The sequence below is a fragment of the Ranitomeya variabilis genome, chromosome 5 (genome assembly GCF_051348905.1).
Source record: "Ranitomeya variabilis isolate aRanVar5 chromosome 5, aRanVar5.hap1, whole genome shotgun sequence".
In the NCBI taxonomy this organism is placed as follows: Eukaryota; Metazoa; Chordata; class Amphibia; order Anura; family Dendrobatidae; genus Ranitomeya; species Ranitomeya variabilis.
The window spans coordinates 648661619-648680443 of NC_135236.1; the positions used below are offsets into that span (position 1 = coordinate 648661619).

The following is an 18825-nucleotide window of genomic DNA, read 5'->3' on the forward strand; positions in this document are numbered from 1 at the left end:
GCCGCTCATGGATTTACTTTAAAAACTGGTAAAAAAAAAACAAAAAAAAAAACTTCTCCGGGTGACTGAATTGCCTCGGATTAGTAATTTCTGAGCAGGGAATAGTAGGAATTTTTCCGTCATTTCCTGCACAACTTTACAGAAGTGAAAGTTTCCATATAGATAATCTGGTCTCCTGGATATATAGACACAGCAGGATATAGCAGTAAATGTCTTATATACCTACTAGAACTGGATTTATTTTTTCACAATATATTTCTTAAATTTTCTTCTCCTCCAAATCCATAGCCAAGACACTTAAAGGACCACTCTGGCGATTTTTTTTTTTATTTCATGCCCAGAGTGGTATCACTAATGTAGTAAATGCTTCCCAGCCGAAGTCTTCTTCTGCTCTTAGCGCCACTCCGGTCGTCTTCTGCTGGGCGAGCCGGTGGTCACTTCTCAATGTAAGTCTATGAGAGGCGGAACGGGACCGGAGAGGCACCAAGAAGAGCCCAATACGGCGGCTAGGAAGTATTTTACTTTGGGCAGGGAACAGACATTAGTAATACCACTCCGGGGGTAAAAAAAAAAAAAAAAAAGACAGGACTGGTGCTTTAAAATATAACATGTTGTCTACCTACACCTACCACTAGAGGGAGCTCTATTACACACTGTTCATTATATAACCCCAGCTCTCTACAGACACCGGGCGAGGAGATTTCAGCTCTGAAGGCTGCAGAATTGTAAATGCAGATTTTCACTATAAGGCTATGTTCACAAGCATAGTTTATGTTGCGTTTTTTTTCTGCAATCCAAACCTGATCTGTGGGCAATAAAATCGTTGCTTTTAAAAACGCCGTTTTTAAGGATTTTCGTGGTGTTTTTTGCAGCATTTTTTACTTTTTCGAGTGCGAATTACATGTGTACTTTTTTCTACAGTATATGTTTTAATAAAGTTAGTTTTATCCACCAAAAACTCCTCTGCGTTTCTTAATCTCTCATTCAGGAATAAAAAATTTTTTTTTTAAAAAAGCCATTTGCTGGCACTGTAAAAATAAGCCGCAAAAAAACAAACAAAAAAAAGTGCAAAAACATTTGAGGAGAACCCAAGGGTATGTGCAAACCTTTTTTCAGGTGGGTGAACTCGTCAAATTTAAGCGGAAATGGCTTCAGGAGATTTAATTTTTAATGAAAAAAAGTTTAGGATTTTTTGGGTAGTTTCCAAAACACTTTTTATGTTTTATGAGTGTTTTTTGAGCTTTTATAAGGTTGTTTTGCTTTGCTTTTTTTTTTTTTTTTTTTTTTACAGCCAATTTTTCAGCGGAGACTGGCAAAACGCACAAAGACGTCTCGAAAACTTCTGAGCCTTCCCATTGACTTATGGTATATTATAAAGTCAAAACCCAACAAACAGGAAAAGAAAAAAAAAATTGCGCATATGCCCTGTAATAAGCAAAGGTGTACCCAATTGCGACGGACGGTCCTATCCTGTGTTTAGTATTAAAACCTCACCTTGTGTCAGCTGACCCAAAAGTAAAGGCAGCACAGACACCTGCTCAGACCTCTGCCTGTTGAAAGCTATGTAGAAGAAACGCCTAGCTAATAAAAACAAACCGGAGCCCCTGTTTGTACAAAGTACAAAAACTACAGGAAAACCAAATAAATGAGCCGGAGCATAAGTTGGTATAACGTGTAGGAGCATGTTCACACTGTGCCCATTATACAGTATCGCCCGGTATGGCCAAGAAGCTCAGTATACTTTTTTACATGCCCTTCCTTATTCCTTGATGATTGACAGCAATGGCTGGTCTGAGCCACTCTTTTTTGCAGACAGTACTGTCGATCACCAGAGAGGGAGATGGGACAATGCAAAACCAGTGGGCGGAACGATGCGCTGAGCTTCTTGGCCACACCCAAGTTGCACCGAGCTCCCTAATTAGCATGTTTGATTATTATTATTTATTATAGAGCTATTTATTCCATGGCGCTTTACATGTGAGGAGGGGTGTACATAATAAAAACAAGTACAATAATCTTAAACAATACAAGTCATAACTGGTACAGGAGGAGAGAGGACCCTGCCCGCGAGGGCTCACAATCTACAAGGGATGGGTGAGAATACAGTAGGCGAGGGTAGAGCTGGTCGTGCAACGGTTTGGTCGATCGGTGGTTACTGCAGGCTGTAGGCTTGTCGGAAGAGGTGGGTCTTCAGGCTCTTTTTGAAGGTTTCGATGGTAGGCGAGAGTCTGATATGTTGTGGTAGAGGGTTCCAGAGTAGGGGTGATACGCAAGAGAAATCTTGGATACGATTGAGGAAAGAGGAGATAAGAGGGGAGTAGAGAAGGAGATCTTGTGAGGATCGGAGGTTGCGTGCAGGAAAGTACCGGGAGACGAGGTCACAGATGTATGGAGGAGACAGGTTGTGGATGGCTTTGTATGTCATGGTTAGGGTTTTGTACTGGAGTCTCTGGGTAATGGGGAGCCAGTGAAGGGATTGACAGAGGGGAGAGGCCGGGGAATAGCGGGGGGACAGGTGGATTAGTCAGGCATCCCAGTTTAGAGTAGATTGGAGGGGTGCGAGAGTGTTCGAGGGGAGGCCACAGAGCAGGAGGTTGCAGTAGTCAAGGTGAGAGATGTTGAGGGCATGGACTAGGGTTTTTGCAGATTCTTTGTTGAGGAATGTACGGATCCGTGAAATATTTTTGAGTTGAAGTCGGCAGGAAGTGGAAAGGGCTTGGATATGTGGTTTGAAGGAGAGATCAGTGTCAAGGATTACCCCGAGACAGCGAGCTTGTGGGACTGGGGAGAGTGGGCAGCCATTTACTGTAATGGATAGGTCTGTTGGGAGGGGGGGGGGGGTCACGTGAGATGGGGGAAAGACAATGAATTCTGTTTTGTCAATGTTAAGTTTCAGAAATCTAGTGGAGAAGAAGGATTAATCTTCAGTTTCTGCAGATCCGAGGCCTCAATTAGATCAATAAAAGTGCGGATTTTATAGGGACAGTACCGCCAACAAGGATATGGGCTTAGTAATGCTGTCAGTTTGGTGCGACAGATTCCCTTTAAGAAATGATTCCGAACAGTCCCCAAATATGATCCGGTGTTTAAAAGTCAGAGCTTCCATGTAAGGTTCCGACAATAACCTGTTTAATAACTTTCTAGATGAATGAGCCGTTTCCTACTGCACTATAATAGAGAACTCTCATTAGTTGGATGTCATTCCCCTTTGTTACTCGCTGTAGAATTATTAATAATTTATTATTTTCTGGGTCTGAGCAATTCACAGAGGTAACAATGAGGGTCTGGTTACACTACCGAAGCTAGAAAGATTAACCAGAGGTGAGTAAGGTCAGCTCATTGTACAGAGTATTGGGGGAGACAGAACAAAAGAATAGTACCAAAGAGCAAATAAATGGCTTGTATGACAAAAAAATTATATATTTTTTTTACTTTGTCTTCCTATTCTTGTTTTGCTGAAACTGTGTACAGGCATAATAGAGAGGTGGGCTTCCGGTTCGGGACAAACAGGCCACTGGATAATTACAGGAACCCTGAATGTCGGGATGTGGCAGAAAGTAATCTACGGCACCTATAGTGCTGGTAGAATTCTGGTGAAAAGTAACTGTCACCCTAAAAGTAATAGCATATCTAAATAAGAGGAGAATAACCCTTTATGAAGTGACTAGTTTGCAAATGGCACATCTCTATAGATACACAACCTGAGTCTCATATGTGACCACACTGGATTTGTCTATGCAAATACTCCAATAGGTTTTATAGTAGTTTTCAGCTTCCACTTTTTGCCTATTGGATGGGGCTGCCTTAAGAGTTTTCCCTCGTAGTAAGTGATAGATTCTCAGCTAGAACAGGGCTGCCCCATTTTGGGAGAAAGTGCAAGAGAGCGAACGAGCGACAGCAAGAGAGCGAACGAGCGACAGCAAGAGAGCGAACGAGCGACAGCAAGAGAGCGAACCAGCGACAGCAAGAGAGCGAACCAGCGACAGCAAGAGAGCGAACCAGCGACAGCAAGAGAGCGAACCAGCGACAGCAAGAGAGCGAACCAGCGACAGCAAGAGAGCGAACCAGCGACAGCAAGAGAGCGAACCAGCGACAGCAAGAGAGCGAACCAGCGACAGCAAGAGAGCGAACCAGCGACAGCAAGAGAGCGAACCAGCGACAGCAAGAGAGCGAACCAGCGACAGCAAGAGAGCGAACCAGCGACAGCAAGAGAGCGAACCAGCGACAGCAAGAGAGCGAACCAGCGACAGCAAGAGAGCGAACCAGCGACAGCAAGAGAGCGAACCAGCGACAGCAAGAGAGCGAACCAGCGACAGCAAGAGAGCGAACCAGCGACAGCAAGAGAGCGAACCAGCGACAGCAAGAGAGCGAACCAGCGACAGCAAGAGAGCGAACCAGCGACAGCAAGAGAGCGAACCAGCGACAGCAAGAGAGCGAACCAGCGACAGCAAGAGAGCGAACCAGCGACAGCAAGAGAGCGAACCAGCGACAGCAAGAGAGCGAACCAGCGACAGCAAGAGAGCGAACCAGCGACAGCAAGAGAGCGAACCAGCGACAGCAAGAGAGCGAACCAGCGACAGCAAGAGAGCGAACCAGCGACAGCAAGAGAGCGAACCAGCGACAGCAAGAGAGCGAACCAGCGACAGCAAGAGAGCGAACCAGCGACAGCAAGAGAGCGAACCAGCGACAGCAAGAGAGCGAACCAGCGACAGCAAGAGAGCGAACCAGCGACAGCAAGAGAGCGAACCAGCGACAGCAAGAGAGCGAACCAGCGACAGCAAGAGAGCGAACCAGCGACAGCAAGAGAGCATGAGCAGAAATTTTAGTTATCAGAACAGAAAGCCCGTAGAGTATGTGGGAGAACCAACCTACACTACATGGAGAGAAGTAATGCCCAATTTCTCCTCAGGTGGCGCTGTTGAATAGCTGATCTCTTGCTCCCATGATTAAAGCTGATCACTTGTGGTGTGAGCAGCAGAACAAACTTCTTTTTTAAGGCCACTCATGTTGGGAAAGTTCCTATTAGTTTCCATCTGTTCTTTCTTGCACAAGAGACAATAATGACTTCTGTAGAAGTGTCAGTGCTGACAAATGTCATAAGTGTTTAAAAAAAGACCGGCTCCGCCCGCAGCTGTTAGGCTATGTTCACACGATCCTTTTTTTCCTGCGGATTTTTCAGGTCCTGATTTTGAGAACCTGCAGTGCAAATCTGCGGTGGCTTTCCACTGCGGTTTTTTGTCCTGTTTCTACTGCGGATTCCACTGCGGGTTTCCAACTGCAGTTTCCTATTGGGGCAGGTGGAAACCCGCAGCGGAATCCGCAGCAAGAATTGACATGGTACTTCTTTTTTTCCGCAGAAAATCAGCGCGGATTTTCCAGCGGAAAAAAGGAACGTGGGAACAGCGGATTTTGTTTTCCATAGGGTTACATTGTACTGTACCCTGCATGGAAAACGTCTGCGGATCCGCAGCTGCAAATCCGCTGCGGATCCGCAGCAAAAAAAGGATCGTGTGAACAAGCCCTTAACCTGCTAAATCCCATTGTCAACCTCTAACAGCGGCATTTAACACATGTCCGGCAGGGGCACACCTGTAATGTGATCGCGGGGTGCCAATGTGTTGCCATGATAGCCGGGGGTCTGCTGAAGACCCCTGTCATTATGATCCTCTTGTGAACGCCGGTTCAAGACCGCCATTCATAGGCGATTGTGATTTCTGCTATACATACCAAGGGTGATGAAGTGCTATGCATAGTACAAGTGATCAGATGATCGCAGCTTCAAGTCCCCTAAGGGAACTATCAAATCCAATAAAAAGTGTAAAAAAAAAAAAAGATTTTAAAAATCATGAAAAAAATAAAACCTTCAAGCTCAAATCATTCCTCATTTGCCCTGTTATGTCCCATTTTACAGACTGTCCTGTACATTTTACATGCTGCATTGCAGTCTCATATTGTTATTGTGGCTATGTGTTCCTGTGTTTTGCACAACTGAAATCCTCCCTTTCCATGAAGTTTGTCCCTTCTGTCTCCCTCTGGTGGGTGTCATGTCACTTCCTTCTTCTCCCTGTGTCTCAGTCTCCATCTTGGCTTCATTAGAAGCACATGTGCTTTCAGCTTGTCTGAAGAAAGTCTTTTTTACCTGCTGCGGTTTGTATGCATTCAAAAAGAATTCTTAAAGAAATCAAAGTCTCTTCTGGATTCTTCATAACATGTGTGCCTGCAGCTGAGTTAAGCTATCTGCGACCATCGCCAATTGTAAAGTAAGGTGAAGAGATCCAGCATCTCTCACAGAGCCATATTTGCAGACACTGGCCCTGGGGACAGAATATGCCCCATTAAAAAAAAAATAATAATAAAAAAAAAAATACACATTTGGCATTGCTGTGTTTGTAAAAGTCCAATCAAGATATAAAATTTTTTGGTTAACGGCATAAAAAAAAAAAAAAAATTCCAGAATGACTTTTTTGGCCGCAGCAACATAATAAAATGCACTAAGGCGATTAAAACATTTTTAGTTTTACCATATAGTGAACATGGAAAAGAAAAAAAAAAAAACCTGCTGTGAAAATGCACTTTTTTTGCAAGTTCTTCGCACTTTAATTTTTCTCCCGCTTTCCAGTATATAATATGGTAAAATGAATGGTGTCACTCAAAAGTACAACTCGTCCTGCAAAAACTAACCCTCACACTGCTATACGGATGGAAAAAAAATGAAATGTTGCCTCTTAGGGTATGTGTCCACGTTCAGGATTGCATCAGGATTTGGTCAGTATTTTACCTCAGTATTTGTAAGCCAAAACCAGGAGTGGGTGATAAATACAGAAGTGGTGACGTGTTTCTATTCTACTTTTCCTCTGATTGTTCCACTCCTGGTTTTGGCTTACAAATACTGATGGAAAATCCTGACCAAATCCTGATGCAATCCTGAACGTGGAGCTATACCCTTAGATGGGAGGGAAAAAAAAAAAAAAAAAACATGGGAAAAAGGCCATGTGTGAAGGGGTTAAATAAATATGTTGCGTAATTAATTTAATTTTACGCTGCATAAAAAAGAAGCACATTGGGCAGGAGATTGCTATGAATCCATCCACTTTGCTGGAACTGAAGCAGCAAAAATGTGCAGCGTCAAAAACACACCAAAAACTCATTGTGGGCACACAGGCTTAGAATTCTGAAGTTTTCCCCAGCCCAGATCTCTCATCACAGACAGGCCCTGCGGCTTCCATAGATGTCATGTCAATAGAGCAGAGTTTTCACTTCCACTGTGCTCTTGTCGGAGCATGACTGCCTATGTCATGCTGATTGACAACCGGCTCCCTGCTGCCTTACTGCGGGGAGCCAGTTGTCAATCAGCATGACGTCAGCAGTCAAAGCTCATGGACAGAGCAGGCCGAGAGAAGGAGAGCTGCTATATTGACATGGAGCAGCTGAATTGTTGGCTGGAACGGTCAGTGACCGCTTTGAGACAAATGCTGGATAGAACAGGTAGCAGGTAGGCGGTTAGCAACAACCTGTGAGTTTTTTGGCTCATAGTAAAAAAAAAAAAAAAGTCCTGGACAGCCCCTTAAGGTGGAACCCCACTGATTCAACATGGATAGCCTCTCCTTAGACAAGCCCCTTGCATTATCTAGCAACTAATTTTTGGTGTAAGTCTTTCCAACCTTCTGTGGACCACTTTGAATCTGTGTTGGCCTCATCATAACCAATAACCCTGCCAATATAACCTTCTATCAAATATGAATTTCTTAATGCAGAATTGAATCCTCAGATGAATATGTTATAGGCGTTATGGCCTGTAACAGTCAATATTATACACCAGGTTATGTGGAAGGTGCAATACCAGACTCAACCACATGTAAAAGTGGCGCTGCTTCTAAAAAACAGATTGTTGTAGCACAATTTAGATTCATTTACTACTTTATAATACCATTTAATGTATAACTGTGGTATACAACCAATATAATATTTCCTTTTTTCCCCCAGGAGAGTAGGTTTCACATCTGAGTCCTCCAGAGCCGCACGGTCACTATTAATATCCCGATCTAGGGAGACGTCACATTCTTGACATATCTTGGCGTGTACACTTAAATATATTTAGTGCTGGGAAATCACCAGCGTCTCCTTCCCCGACAACCATTGCTCCAAATACATGAGAAATGTGTTGACATTTATGGTGCTAAGATAAGGAACTTTGGGGGGGGTCTGAAAACTTGATAGTCCAATATTTGTTAAACAAGTGCTACCCTTTTCTGATGGGAGCGGAGGTGCACAATTTTGTCTATGGGATGCAGAGTACAGAGCTCAACTGTTTCCGGCAGTTCCCTAGACAATGAATGGTGGGAAGGCTGAGATGGACACCTGCTTTTGGTGTTGCACAGCCCCAGTCTCAGAATCGCTGGGGGTCCCTCCCAGCAGTCAGACCACCAGTGATCAATAAGTCATCCCCATTGAACGGATATGGCGATGTCCTGTCTTTTTGGGAATAACCATTTTAAGAGATTGTAAAAACAATGTGTCAACCATGCTGCCATCCCGAACAGTCAATCTTGAGAAGCACACTGCCCTCCGGCAAGCAGGAAACGAGAGGCAGAGGGGAGGTGCGCTCTGGAAGAAATATCTTGCGACCACCCCCTTAAAAGGGACTGTCACCAGGTTTTTCCTATATAATCAAAGGAGCATGATGTAGAGGCAGAGACCCTGATTCCAACGATGTGTCACTTACTGGTTGGCATGCTGTCATTTTGATACAATCACTGTTTTATATGCTGCACATCTAGCAGAGCTCTAAATGCTGAGCTGCGTATAACCCCGCCCACACCACCGATTGGCAGCTTTCTGTATACATTGACAGGAAGCTGCCAATCAGTGGTGGAGGCATGGTTAAAGAGCAGTTGACTACAATACACGAGCCACTTAGTCCTGTAGTGATAATCTCCTGCTTATAAAACACTAATTTTATTCAAGGAGGAGCAACACAACCTAGTAAGTGATACATCACTAATCAGGTTCTCAATCCTTAACTCATGCTGCTCTCAGATTACATTGCAAAAACCTGCTGACAGATTCCCTTTAAAGAGGATTTACTATGAGGACATAGCTTCGCCAATCTTCTCAGTATTGATATATGCAAAAGAAAATCCAACATGGTGAGTTATATAGCAAAAAAAACCTACAGAAAAAATTAAAAAGAATTGCAGGACCTGACTAATATATACAGTTTATAATGGAAGCGGCGTCTGTAAAAGATCTTCAATCACTGGGACATATAATATAACAGGCTGTGAACCATCTCACGGTGGACATCCTTCCTGCGTCGAGTTTCCCGTGTAGAGATATTACCTTTGATGCCATGATGATCCCGAGCAAATCTTCAGAAGAAAACAAGGAGCTGTCAAAAGACAAGAGAATTATTAAAGAATATAAAGACAATGATAAAAAATAAATGTAAATATTAACCAAAAAGAATGGAAGTCGTTACGTTTTTTTCTGTCTAATTGTTCTAGTGCTTTCTGGCGGTAAATAACCAGGGGAAGATACTGTAATTAGGGCATCAGCAAAACCACGGTAGACAGAAGGACAAAGTCAGACCATCAGAAAATAAGGTCTGCTATACTATATTCCTAGAAACAGCACCACTCTTGTCCTCAGGTTGTGTCGGGCATTGCAGCTTACGTGAATAGCGATGGACTGCAGTTCCAGGCACTGTCTATAAACAAGAGTGGTATCCACAAATACTATTTTCTTGACAAGTTATCAATGTAAAGCAAAAATATAGGACTTTAGTGATTAGAGTTTTTCTTTTTTTTTTGTTATTTGCCAACTGTTTTTGCACCAAATTCATCAAAATGACACACACAGTGCATTATGTGCAAAGAGGCCGATTCATCAAGACTGGTGTAGTGAACACTTGCTGGAGTAGAAGGTGCCAAATCCATTAAGAGGTTTAATGAATTTGACGCCTCCATGCGACGCACCAGAAATGCTGGAGTCCCATAGAAGACTGGAGTAGCATTTCTGGCAAATAAAACACTGGCACATTTGAGAAATTTGATGAATTTGCTCCTTCCCAGAGGAGCTGATTGAAACTGCTGTGAAAACTTCAAAAGCTGCAAAAGTTTTCAGAACTCTCCAGTGAGCAAAAAATGTTACGACTTTAAAAGCACAAACTTTTATACCAGTTCCCTGGAGCAAAAGCTTTGATACATGAACCTCCCCAAAAGACTTACCATTTTTTAAACTTCTTGGTGCAAAATGTCAGACAATTCGCAAAAATTGCTCAAAAATTTCTGCCGTAAATAAAATCACTAAAAGTGGAGCTCGACTAAATTTGTGACAAATTGTGACTTTTTTTTAAAAGGTTCCACATGATGAATTGGGGAAAAAACATCTAGAAACTCTAAACCACTTGGGGAAAAAAAAACAAAAAAAACAATGGCGAACATATAAAATCGACTTTAAAAAAAATGGACAAATGAAAAGATGAAATTGCTGCAAAAAAAGGTGCAAAACATCAAAAACCTTATGAAAAATCTGGTACAAATGCAATAATGAATTGGACTTGAATTTACAAAACGAGACCCCTTTTACTCCAGCCTAATGCTTTATTCCCTTCTTTGTAAATCACATAATGTTTATATGTAATGGTCCGCCGTCTTTCCTCCATGCTCTTTTATACTCCTGTGATCCCTTTTATGGAATATTATTCCCAGTGCAGAAATCTTGGCTCGGCCTCAGACGTCTTCCTGGAGACCCTGGTGCAAATCACATTCAGGAGTTTTCTGCATGACTCAAGGGTCTTGGAACAGAGCCTGCATTTTAGGCTGCACAGAGAAGACTTGTAACTTCAGTGTCACCCCTCCCCTACAACCATTCATTCTCCTGTACAGGCTCCAGCAGTCATTGCAATCCCACTGAGAGGCATACAGATTTTGCTTTCCATATTTACAGCATCTACTAGTGTATCGTGGCTCTTCGATAGTAGTTTAACTGGCAATAGGTAGAGTTAGGGTTAATGATTAGGAAGGTTGATAACGAATGTTGTCCCTGATGGACTGTGTCCCTGTCCCAAGGACTGATGACGGCACTATGGGCTACTTGCAAAAAGACAGACTTTGCCGTTCTTCCAGGGTCCTTGCCAAGAAGGGCCAGACCAACCCAATCGACTGGTCCCGGATTGAATGGACAGTTGCAGTTCCAGGGTCTTTGCCAAGAAGGACTGGGTCCATGTTGGTCTACAAGTAGAAGAGAGCCCACATTGCTTAATACCCGTTGTGTGGTGTGATGCTTGGTCTACTTCTGGTTCCGGATGGCAGAGGGCTGCCATCGTTAAAGAAGGGGGAAATGTAAGGAGATGGACATACTGCCTATGTTCCCCCTTGAAGACACAAGTATTGTTGTAATGTGTATTGTGACATGCGTTATTAGTGACTACGTTGTAGTTTGACTGACAGTAGGGAGCGTTAGGGTTAAAAGATTGGGACTAGCCAAGAGTGGAAGGGGTTAAAGTGAAGGGACAAACAGTTTCAGGTCACAAAGATAGATAGGGCTCAGCCTGTAGTAGAAGCATACTTACAGTCTGATCAGCGAACAGAGTCGTGTAACATTGGTGTCCCTGATGTGAGAGGAGACCGAGGCAGTGGATAGCGTGATCTTTGTTGTGAATTTGCTTTTTGCTCCCTCTAGTGGTTACTAGTTTTTTGACTCTGGTTTTTCTGTCATTCCTTTTATCCGCACCTGGGTCATTAGTTAGGGGTGTTGCTATATAAGCTCCCTGGACCTTCAGTTCTATGCCTGGCAACGTAGTTATCAGAGCTAGTCTGCTGTGCTCTTGTCTACTGATCCTGGTTCCAGTTATATCAGCTAAGTCTGCCTTTTGCTTTTTGCTATTTGTTTTGGTTTTGTATTTTTGTCCAGCTTGTTCCAAATCTATATCCTGACCTTTGCTGGAAGCTCTAGGGGGGCTGGTGTTCTCCCCCCGGACCGTTAGACGGTTCGGGGGTTCTTGAATTTCCAGTGTGGATTTTGATAGGGTTTTTGTTGACCATATAAGTTACCTTTCTTTATTCTGCTATCAGTAAGCGGGCCTCTCTGTGCTAAACCTGGTTCATTTCTGTGTTTGTCATTTCCTCTTACCTCACCGTCATTATTTGTGGGGGGCTTCTATCCAGCTTTGGGGTCCCCTTCTCTGGAGGCAAGAAAGGTCTTTGTTTTCCTCTACTAGGGGTAGCTAGATTCTCCGGCTGGCGCGTGTCATCTAGAATCAACGTAGGAATGATCCCCGGCTACTTCTAGTGTTGGCGTTAGGAGTAGATATATGGTCAACCCAGTTACCACTGCCCTATGAGCTGGATTTTTGTATTCTGCAGACTTCCACGTTCCTCTGAGACCCTCGCCATTGGGGTCATAACAGATCTTGAGCAGAGAAGGGAAAAAGCGACAGGGCAGAGTGAGCACTGAAATAGGTTAACATGTAACCTAGACACAACTACAGGGACAATACAGGATGTGAAATCCCTAATAGATAATGGAACACAGGCTACGAGAATGGTTCTAACAGACTAGGGACAGGGACCTGGCAAGATACAGCTACACACTCAACATTAAACTATAAGGGAGGGGTTGCTAAGGCACCTCCCTATTGGGGAGGGTGCCTTTTATACAAGATGCCTCCCAGTTATTGGCTGGGACACACCTTGCAGGTGATCACATTAACTAAATGCCTCGCAGCTGTTAGCTCTGGCATTTTATCATGTGCGCACGCTGCCCCATTAAAATCAGGGATGCACGCACATATTACGTGTGCTGCTGGACCACAGTATGGCTCACACTGAGAAGGAGATGGCTTCTGGGAAAGATGCTGCTGCTGGGGTTGTAAGCCTGCATCCTCGGTGAGAGGAGGGGGGCTGTTATGACCCCAATGGCGAGGGTCTCAGAGGTACGTGGAAGTCTGCAGAATACAAAAATCCAGCTCATAGGGCAGTGGTAACTGGGTTGACCATATATCTACTCCTAACGCCAACACTAGAAGTAGCCGGGGATCATTCCTACGTTGATTCTAGATGACACGCTCCAGCCGGAGAATCTAGCTACCCCTAGTAGAGGAAAACAAAAGACCTTTCTTGCCTCCAGAGAAGGGGACCCCAAAGCTGGATAGAAGCCCCCCACAAATAATAACGGTGAGGTAAGAGGAAATGACAAACACAGAAATGAACCAGGTTTAGCACAGAGAGGCCCGCTTACTGATAGCAGAATAAAGAAAGGTAACTTATATGGTCAACAAAAACCCTATCAAAATCCACACTGGAAATTCAAGAACCCCCGAACCGTCTAACGGTCCGGGGGGAGAACACCAGCCCCCTAGAGCTTCCAGCAAAGGTCAGGATATAGATTTGGAACAAGCTGGACAAAAATACAAAACCAAAACAAATAGCAAAAAGCAAAAGGCAGACTTAGCTGATATAACTGGAACCAGGAACAGTAGACAAGAGCACAGCAGACTAGCTCTGATAACTACGTTGCCAGGCATTGAACTGAAGGTCTAGGGAGCTTATATAGCAACACCCCTAACTAACGACCCAGGTGCGGATAAAAGGAATGACAGAAAAACCAGAGTCAAAAAACTAGTAACCACTAGAGGGAGCAAAAAGCAAATTCACAACAGGGGGCCATATAGAGGCGCTGGCAGACACTACAATGCCTAGCAGTATGGCCCCGAGTCGCAAGATAGAGCGGTAACAGGCCAGGATGAAACAGGGAACGTGAGATGGAGAGTGGCCCGGGCAGTAGTACCAAGGCATCTGCAAGCCGAGAAGCTAAGTAACGGCCATAGTTGGCAAAAGTAACTCCCCTAAGGGGAGAAAGGATATGCAACCGCGGGTTGAAGTACAGGACTTACCACTTACTGGACTATAGTGCCGTTATTGGGGACTAGGGAAGCTTCAGAAGTGCTCAGCTGGGTTGTGCAGAAGGCAGAGGAACTAGCTGCGGCAGAAACCAGCGAGCCTAGAGAAGGAAACAGACTGAACATGTTCCATGTTCTAAAGGGAGTTCTACACCCGCTGTTTCTTGTACATAATCCACACCACGTCGTTGTTTAGTAAAAGACTGTTTGCGTTCGATTGGTGGTCTCCCTCATTGAGCCTTTCAACATCTGGTCCTGGCCAACTGAAATCACAGGTATCATGCGGCCTGCAAGGGCGAGGCACCCCAATGGATGACACCCACACCCAGCCAGGACCTCCAATTTCATGTGACGTGCAAGGGCGTGAAACATGAGTACTCACCCATGGCTACTGCTCCACGCCATGTTACAGAAGCACCATACATATGAAGGTGGGTCAGTGGCTGCAGAACCAGAGTCCTTCAAACCTCGTCCTGGCGGCATCCCTGATGCCTCTTCTGATAAGTTTTTGCATTGTTTGGCTTTTACAGACTCTCAGCTTCCGAGCACAGTCAACTTTGATGTGGCCTATAGTCATAAATCAGCAGTGCTCAGAAAATTAATGGAAAACTCCCCGTCAGATCAATTTCGCTAATGGATTCTCACTCAGCTCATTATGTAGCCAGGAATAGATGTTGCAATGGAAGGCAAATTGTGCATAATTTTGAATGGTGCGCACGCGCCGGCCGTCACCGTTAACCCTATGGCAGGCGTGTACGCGCTGCTACGTTGACGTTATAGTACATTACTTTAATAAAATGGTGCTGGAGTCAGTACGTGCATATACTCTGATCTCCGGCACCATTTTATTGAAGACACTATATATACAAATTCGCAGAGTGTGTCTTCACAAAAATGGCACCGATAACATGGTTCGTGCATGCGCCGACTCCAGAGCCATTTTATTGAAGAATTCTACTACAACGTCAATGTAGCAGTGCGCACACGCCGGCCATCACCATTATGCCTATGGCCGGCAAGTGCGCACTGTTATGTTGATGTTGTACATTAATTCAATAAAATGGCGCTGGAGTCCATGCACGCATACCGCAAACTCTGGCGCCTTTTTATTGAAGACACTATATAAATGTACCAAAAAAAATGCTCTCCACCCAGGCGTAGAACAGGTTCAATAGCTAGTTGATTATAATCGTGCTGACAGTCAATGTCTCTGTAGCGCATCATTTTCGGGCACCATTTCGATATTTCTCTGCATGTGTCCCAAACTATGCCCATTGGATGTAACATTGAAACCAAATTGTGCCACTATTCAAATATATGCAAGGGGGAAGGGTGGACAGCATTAGTCCATTTTCAACCTCCCTACTGTAAGGTGATGAACTGTGCTATTGCATTCCTACCCCTAAAGACACCAGTCACGTTACGTGTTGTATTGTGGTGTGAATAAGGTCTTGCATGTTTTGTATATATTGTGTAATAGGACAGGTGGTATAGGGATGTAGATAGTCAACTGTAGTGTAACACCCCAGGTAACATTCTGAATCCAGGCAAGAAGGGGGAGCTTTGAACCCAGATTCAGGGGAGCTTCCCCAACTTTATGTATTCACATCTGGAGGAGGAGCTAGGGAGTCTGTTGGAAGGAGAGCTAGGAGAAGGACGTCTGGAACAGAGTGGGGCCGAGCAGCCACGTGGGAGCTGCAGCCCCTGGAAAAGGAAGAGATAACCTGAAGGGTTGGATTGTAGTGGAGCTTAAGAGGAAAGAAGCACAGTGGAAGAGAAAAGGGCTCAGAGGGGAACGGCGACCGGACACCCTCAGCGCCAGAGCGCAGAATCCGGGCACCGGGAGCCCGAGGTCGTGTTGTTCTCCAGGACTCATGGCAGAATTGGAGGGTATAGGACTATATGTTAATTGCCCACACCAAGTCTGAGGTGAAGCAGTAACCTGAAGAGCCCGGGTAGTAATAGAGACACTATAAAATGGCTCACACTGCCCGCAGTGCAGACATCTGTCTCAGGACAGGAGAGAGGGGACTCTGCCAGCAAGCTACAAGCAGCAGGTACCTTGCCATCTAGCACAAGTAGGAAAGGCTTACGGACCTCACCTGGGAGAAGGACCCTCTATTGCCACCAAGCCGGCCAGACCACAGCTATCCCTGCACTTGGTACCCTGGACTGAGGCTGACTGCTACCATCAGTAAACCTCGAAAAGACTACAAACGTGTCTTGGTTCTTTACTATACCGTCCACCACATCATCTATGCCATATACCTTGGGAGCCCTGGGGGTCCAGCTTCACCTGTGGGAAGCTTCAGCATCTTGCTGCATAACATCGCCCCAGAGGACCCCTTTAAGCAGTGTGAGTCCCTACTGACCGAAAACCACAGGTGGCGTCACGAACATAGACTTTACAAATCCCCTTAAAGACCTTTCCCCTTTATTTGGGTGCCCAGGGCCACAGACCAGGTCACGGCCACCGTGACATCCCCTTTAAGTGAGACCGGATCCGGTACAGAGTACCCCACGGCCCTGGCGGGCGACTCCTTAGCTTAGTGACAATAGGGTAAGATAAAGTTAATGTTCGGGACTAGCCCACAGGGCTGGGGTTAGTGTTAGGGAGAGCGACTGCTGCCTGTTAAGTACTCCATGTCTGGAGTGTGAAGTGAGCAGAAATGTGTGAAAGAATGACCCTGAGTGAGAGGAGACTAAAGGCAAAGGATAGTGAGATCCAAAAGTAAAAGTGACCAAAACAGAGTGGCCTACCAGAGAAGGGTCCTTGGAAAGGACACAGACACAGAGCTTGTAACGCAGAAAGTAATGGGCCTAAACGTGACTTTGTACATGGGACTAGTGGGGATCCGGAGTGCGAGGGTTCCAGGGTGCCTGTAGTGGAACATCCTGTCCAAACAAGCCCACAACACCGGCCACATGCAGCCTGCACAGGAGTAAGGCCTTCACAGCACAAGTCCACACACCCAGCCAAGACCCATACTTTCATGTAATGCGCCGGGTGTTGGAAGACTAATGCCTTGACCACAGCTACTGCCCCCGCCACGTTACACTACAACCAATGTTGCCCCCATGGTTTGTCCTGCCAAACAGCTGAAACGGAACACAACCCTAGAACTTCTGTGCCGCATATAGCAACACATAATCATCTAAACACCAGAACAAAGCAGACTAGACAGTCAATAAATATTGCATAGCCAAAACAGCAGATAACGGTCCAACACATTTGTAGTCCTTGTGTCCACTGTACTAATCGGAAGAATTAACACTAAATTCTTTGTTTCGCTCACCCCGGCCACCCCGACAGCCCCTCACTCCTCACCTCCCAGGAATGAAGCAGATGTTCTGTGGGACAGTCCCTGATATCTGCAGACAGCTGGGTGTGAAAGACAAGCGCACAAAGCTAATGGCCGAAAGCACATAAAATATTTAGGATCTCTATTGCAGAAAAACTAAAATGAGTCCCGTCATAAATATACAGGTAGCCTAATGGCCAGATGGGACAAGGTGATCACGGTTCAAAAGTGTCAAAGACAAAAAAAAGTGAAAAATTAGATGAAGAAAAAATATAGTTCTTACCGATAACGGTATTTCTCTGAGCCCATGACGGCACCACGGAGAGAGGGGATCCGCCCACCAAGGACAGGAAACCTACAGATAAAAAGGGCGGTACCACTCTCCCGCATCAGTTGTTTACTAGAGAACAATGGGAGACTATGGAACAGCTTATTAGTTTCAATATTACTTAACTTAATTGAGATACCGCGTGACCTATCATAAAATAAACTATGGCACTATATTAATGTGCACACCCATGAGTGAAGGGAGGGAATGTACAGGTGCCGTCATGGGCTCAGAGAAATACCGTTATCGGTAAGAACTATATTTTTCTCTGTCGCCCATGACGGCACCACGGAGAGATTTCATAGATTTGTACATTCAGGGAGGGACCACCGCTTCCAGAACCCTTTACCGAAAGTAAGGTCCGAAGAGGAGATAAGGTCCAATCTATAGTGCCTATAGAATGTGGAAGGTGATGACCAAGTAGCAGCTCTACATATCTGGTCAATCGAAGCTCCGGCCTTCTCGCCCAAGAAGCTGCCACTGCTCTCGTTGAGTGAGCCTTGACCTCCCCGGAAATAGACATTCCACTTGATGAGTATGATAGGCTGATAGCATCTGTGATCCATCTCGCCAGAGTAGCTTTGGAGGCTTTTTTTCCCCTTCCAGGGATCCTGAAAGCACACAAAAAGAGAGGCATCCTCCCTATTCTCTCTGGTGGCTTCTAAGTACTACGTGAAGCATCTCCTGACATCTAGTGTATGCAATGATTCCTCCTCCCTATTTTTAGGGTTAAGACAAAAGGAGGGAAGAGATATCTCTTGAGTTCTGTGGAACCGGGATGCCACCTTCGGGAGGTATGCAGGATCTATTTTGAGAGTAACCCTATTCTCTAAAAACAGTGTATGAGGAGGGTTAGAAGGTAGTGCCTGTATGTCGCTTATTCTACGAGCAGATGAAAGGGCGACGAGCAGGGATGTTTTGAGGGATAGGAGTTTTAATGGGATATCCTCTAAGGGTTTGAAGGGCGGTTTAGACAGGGTTTTAAGGACCAAAAATAAATCTCATTGAAGGGAACTTTTACTGGAAGTGGCCTCGAACTACCTGCTGCCCTGATAAACCTGGGAACCCACCGATTCATAAAGTGATGTTTTAAGGGACAGATTCCCAGAGAAACCTCTGACCGGGGTTCAAAAGGAGGTTTGGATAGGGATATAAGATCCAAGTTTAAATTCCAAGGAGGAGTAAACCGAGAGGGCATGGGTCTAGACCTGGCCAACGCTTTGATGAACCTGGATATCCCCGATACCCAGCCGGGTCGGAATTGTACAGGGCCCTTAAAGCCAAGACTTGAACTT

General features: G+C 45.0%; 1 protein-coding gene across 2 annotated transcripts in view; it reads right to left on the reverse strand.

Moving 5' to 3' along the window:
* The window catches only part of ANXA6 (annexin A6), a 75578-nt gene that overhangs the window by 36477 nt on the left and 20276 nt on the right, over nucleotides 1-18825 (reverse strand). For both annotated transcript variants that reach the window (XM_077266354.1, XM_077266353.1), the window contains exon 2: nucleotides 9340-9388. In XM_077266354.1, the coding sequence (XP_077122469.1) occupies nucleotides 9340-9351 (12 nt within the window). In that variant the 5' untranslated portion in view covers nucleotides 9352-9388. The remainder of the gene's footprint in view (nucleotides 1-9339; nucleotides 9389-18825) is intronic.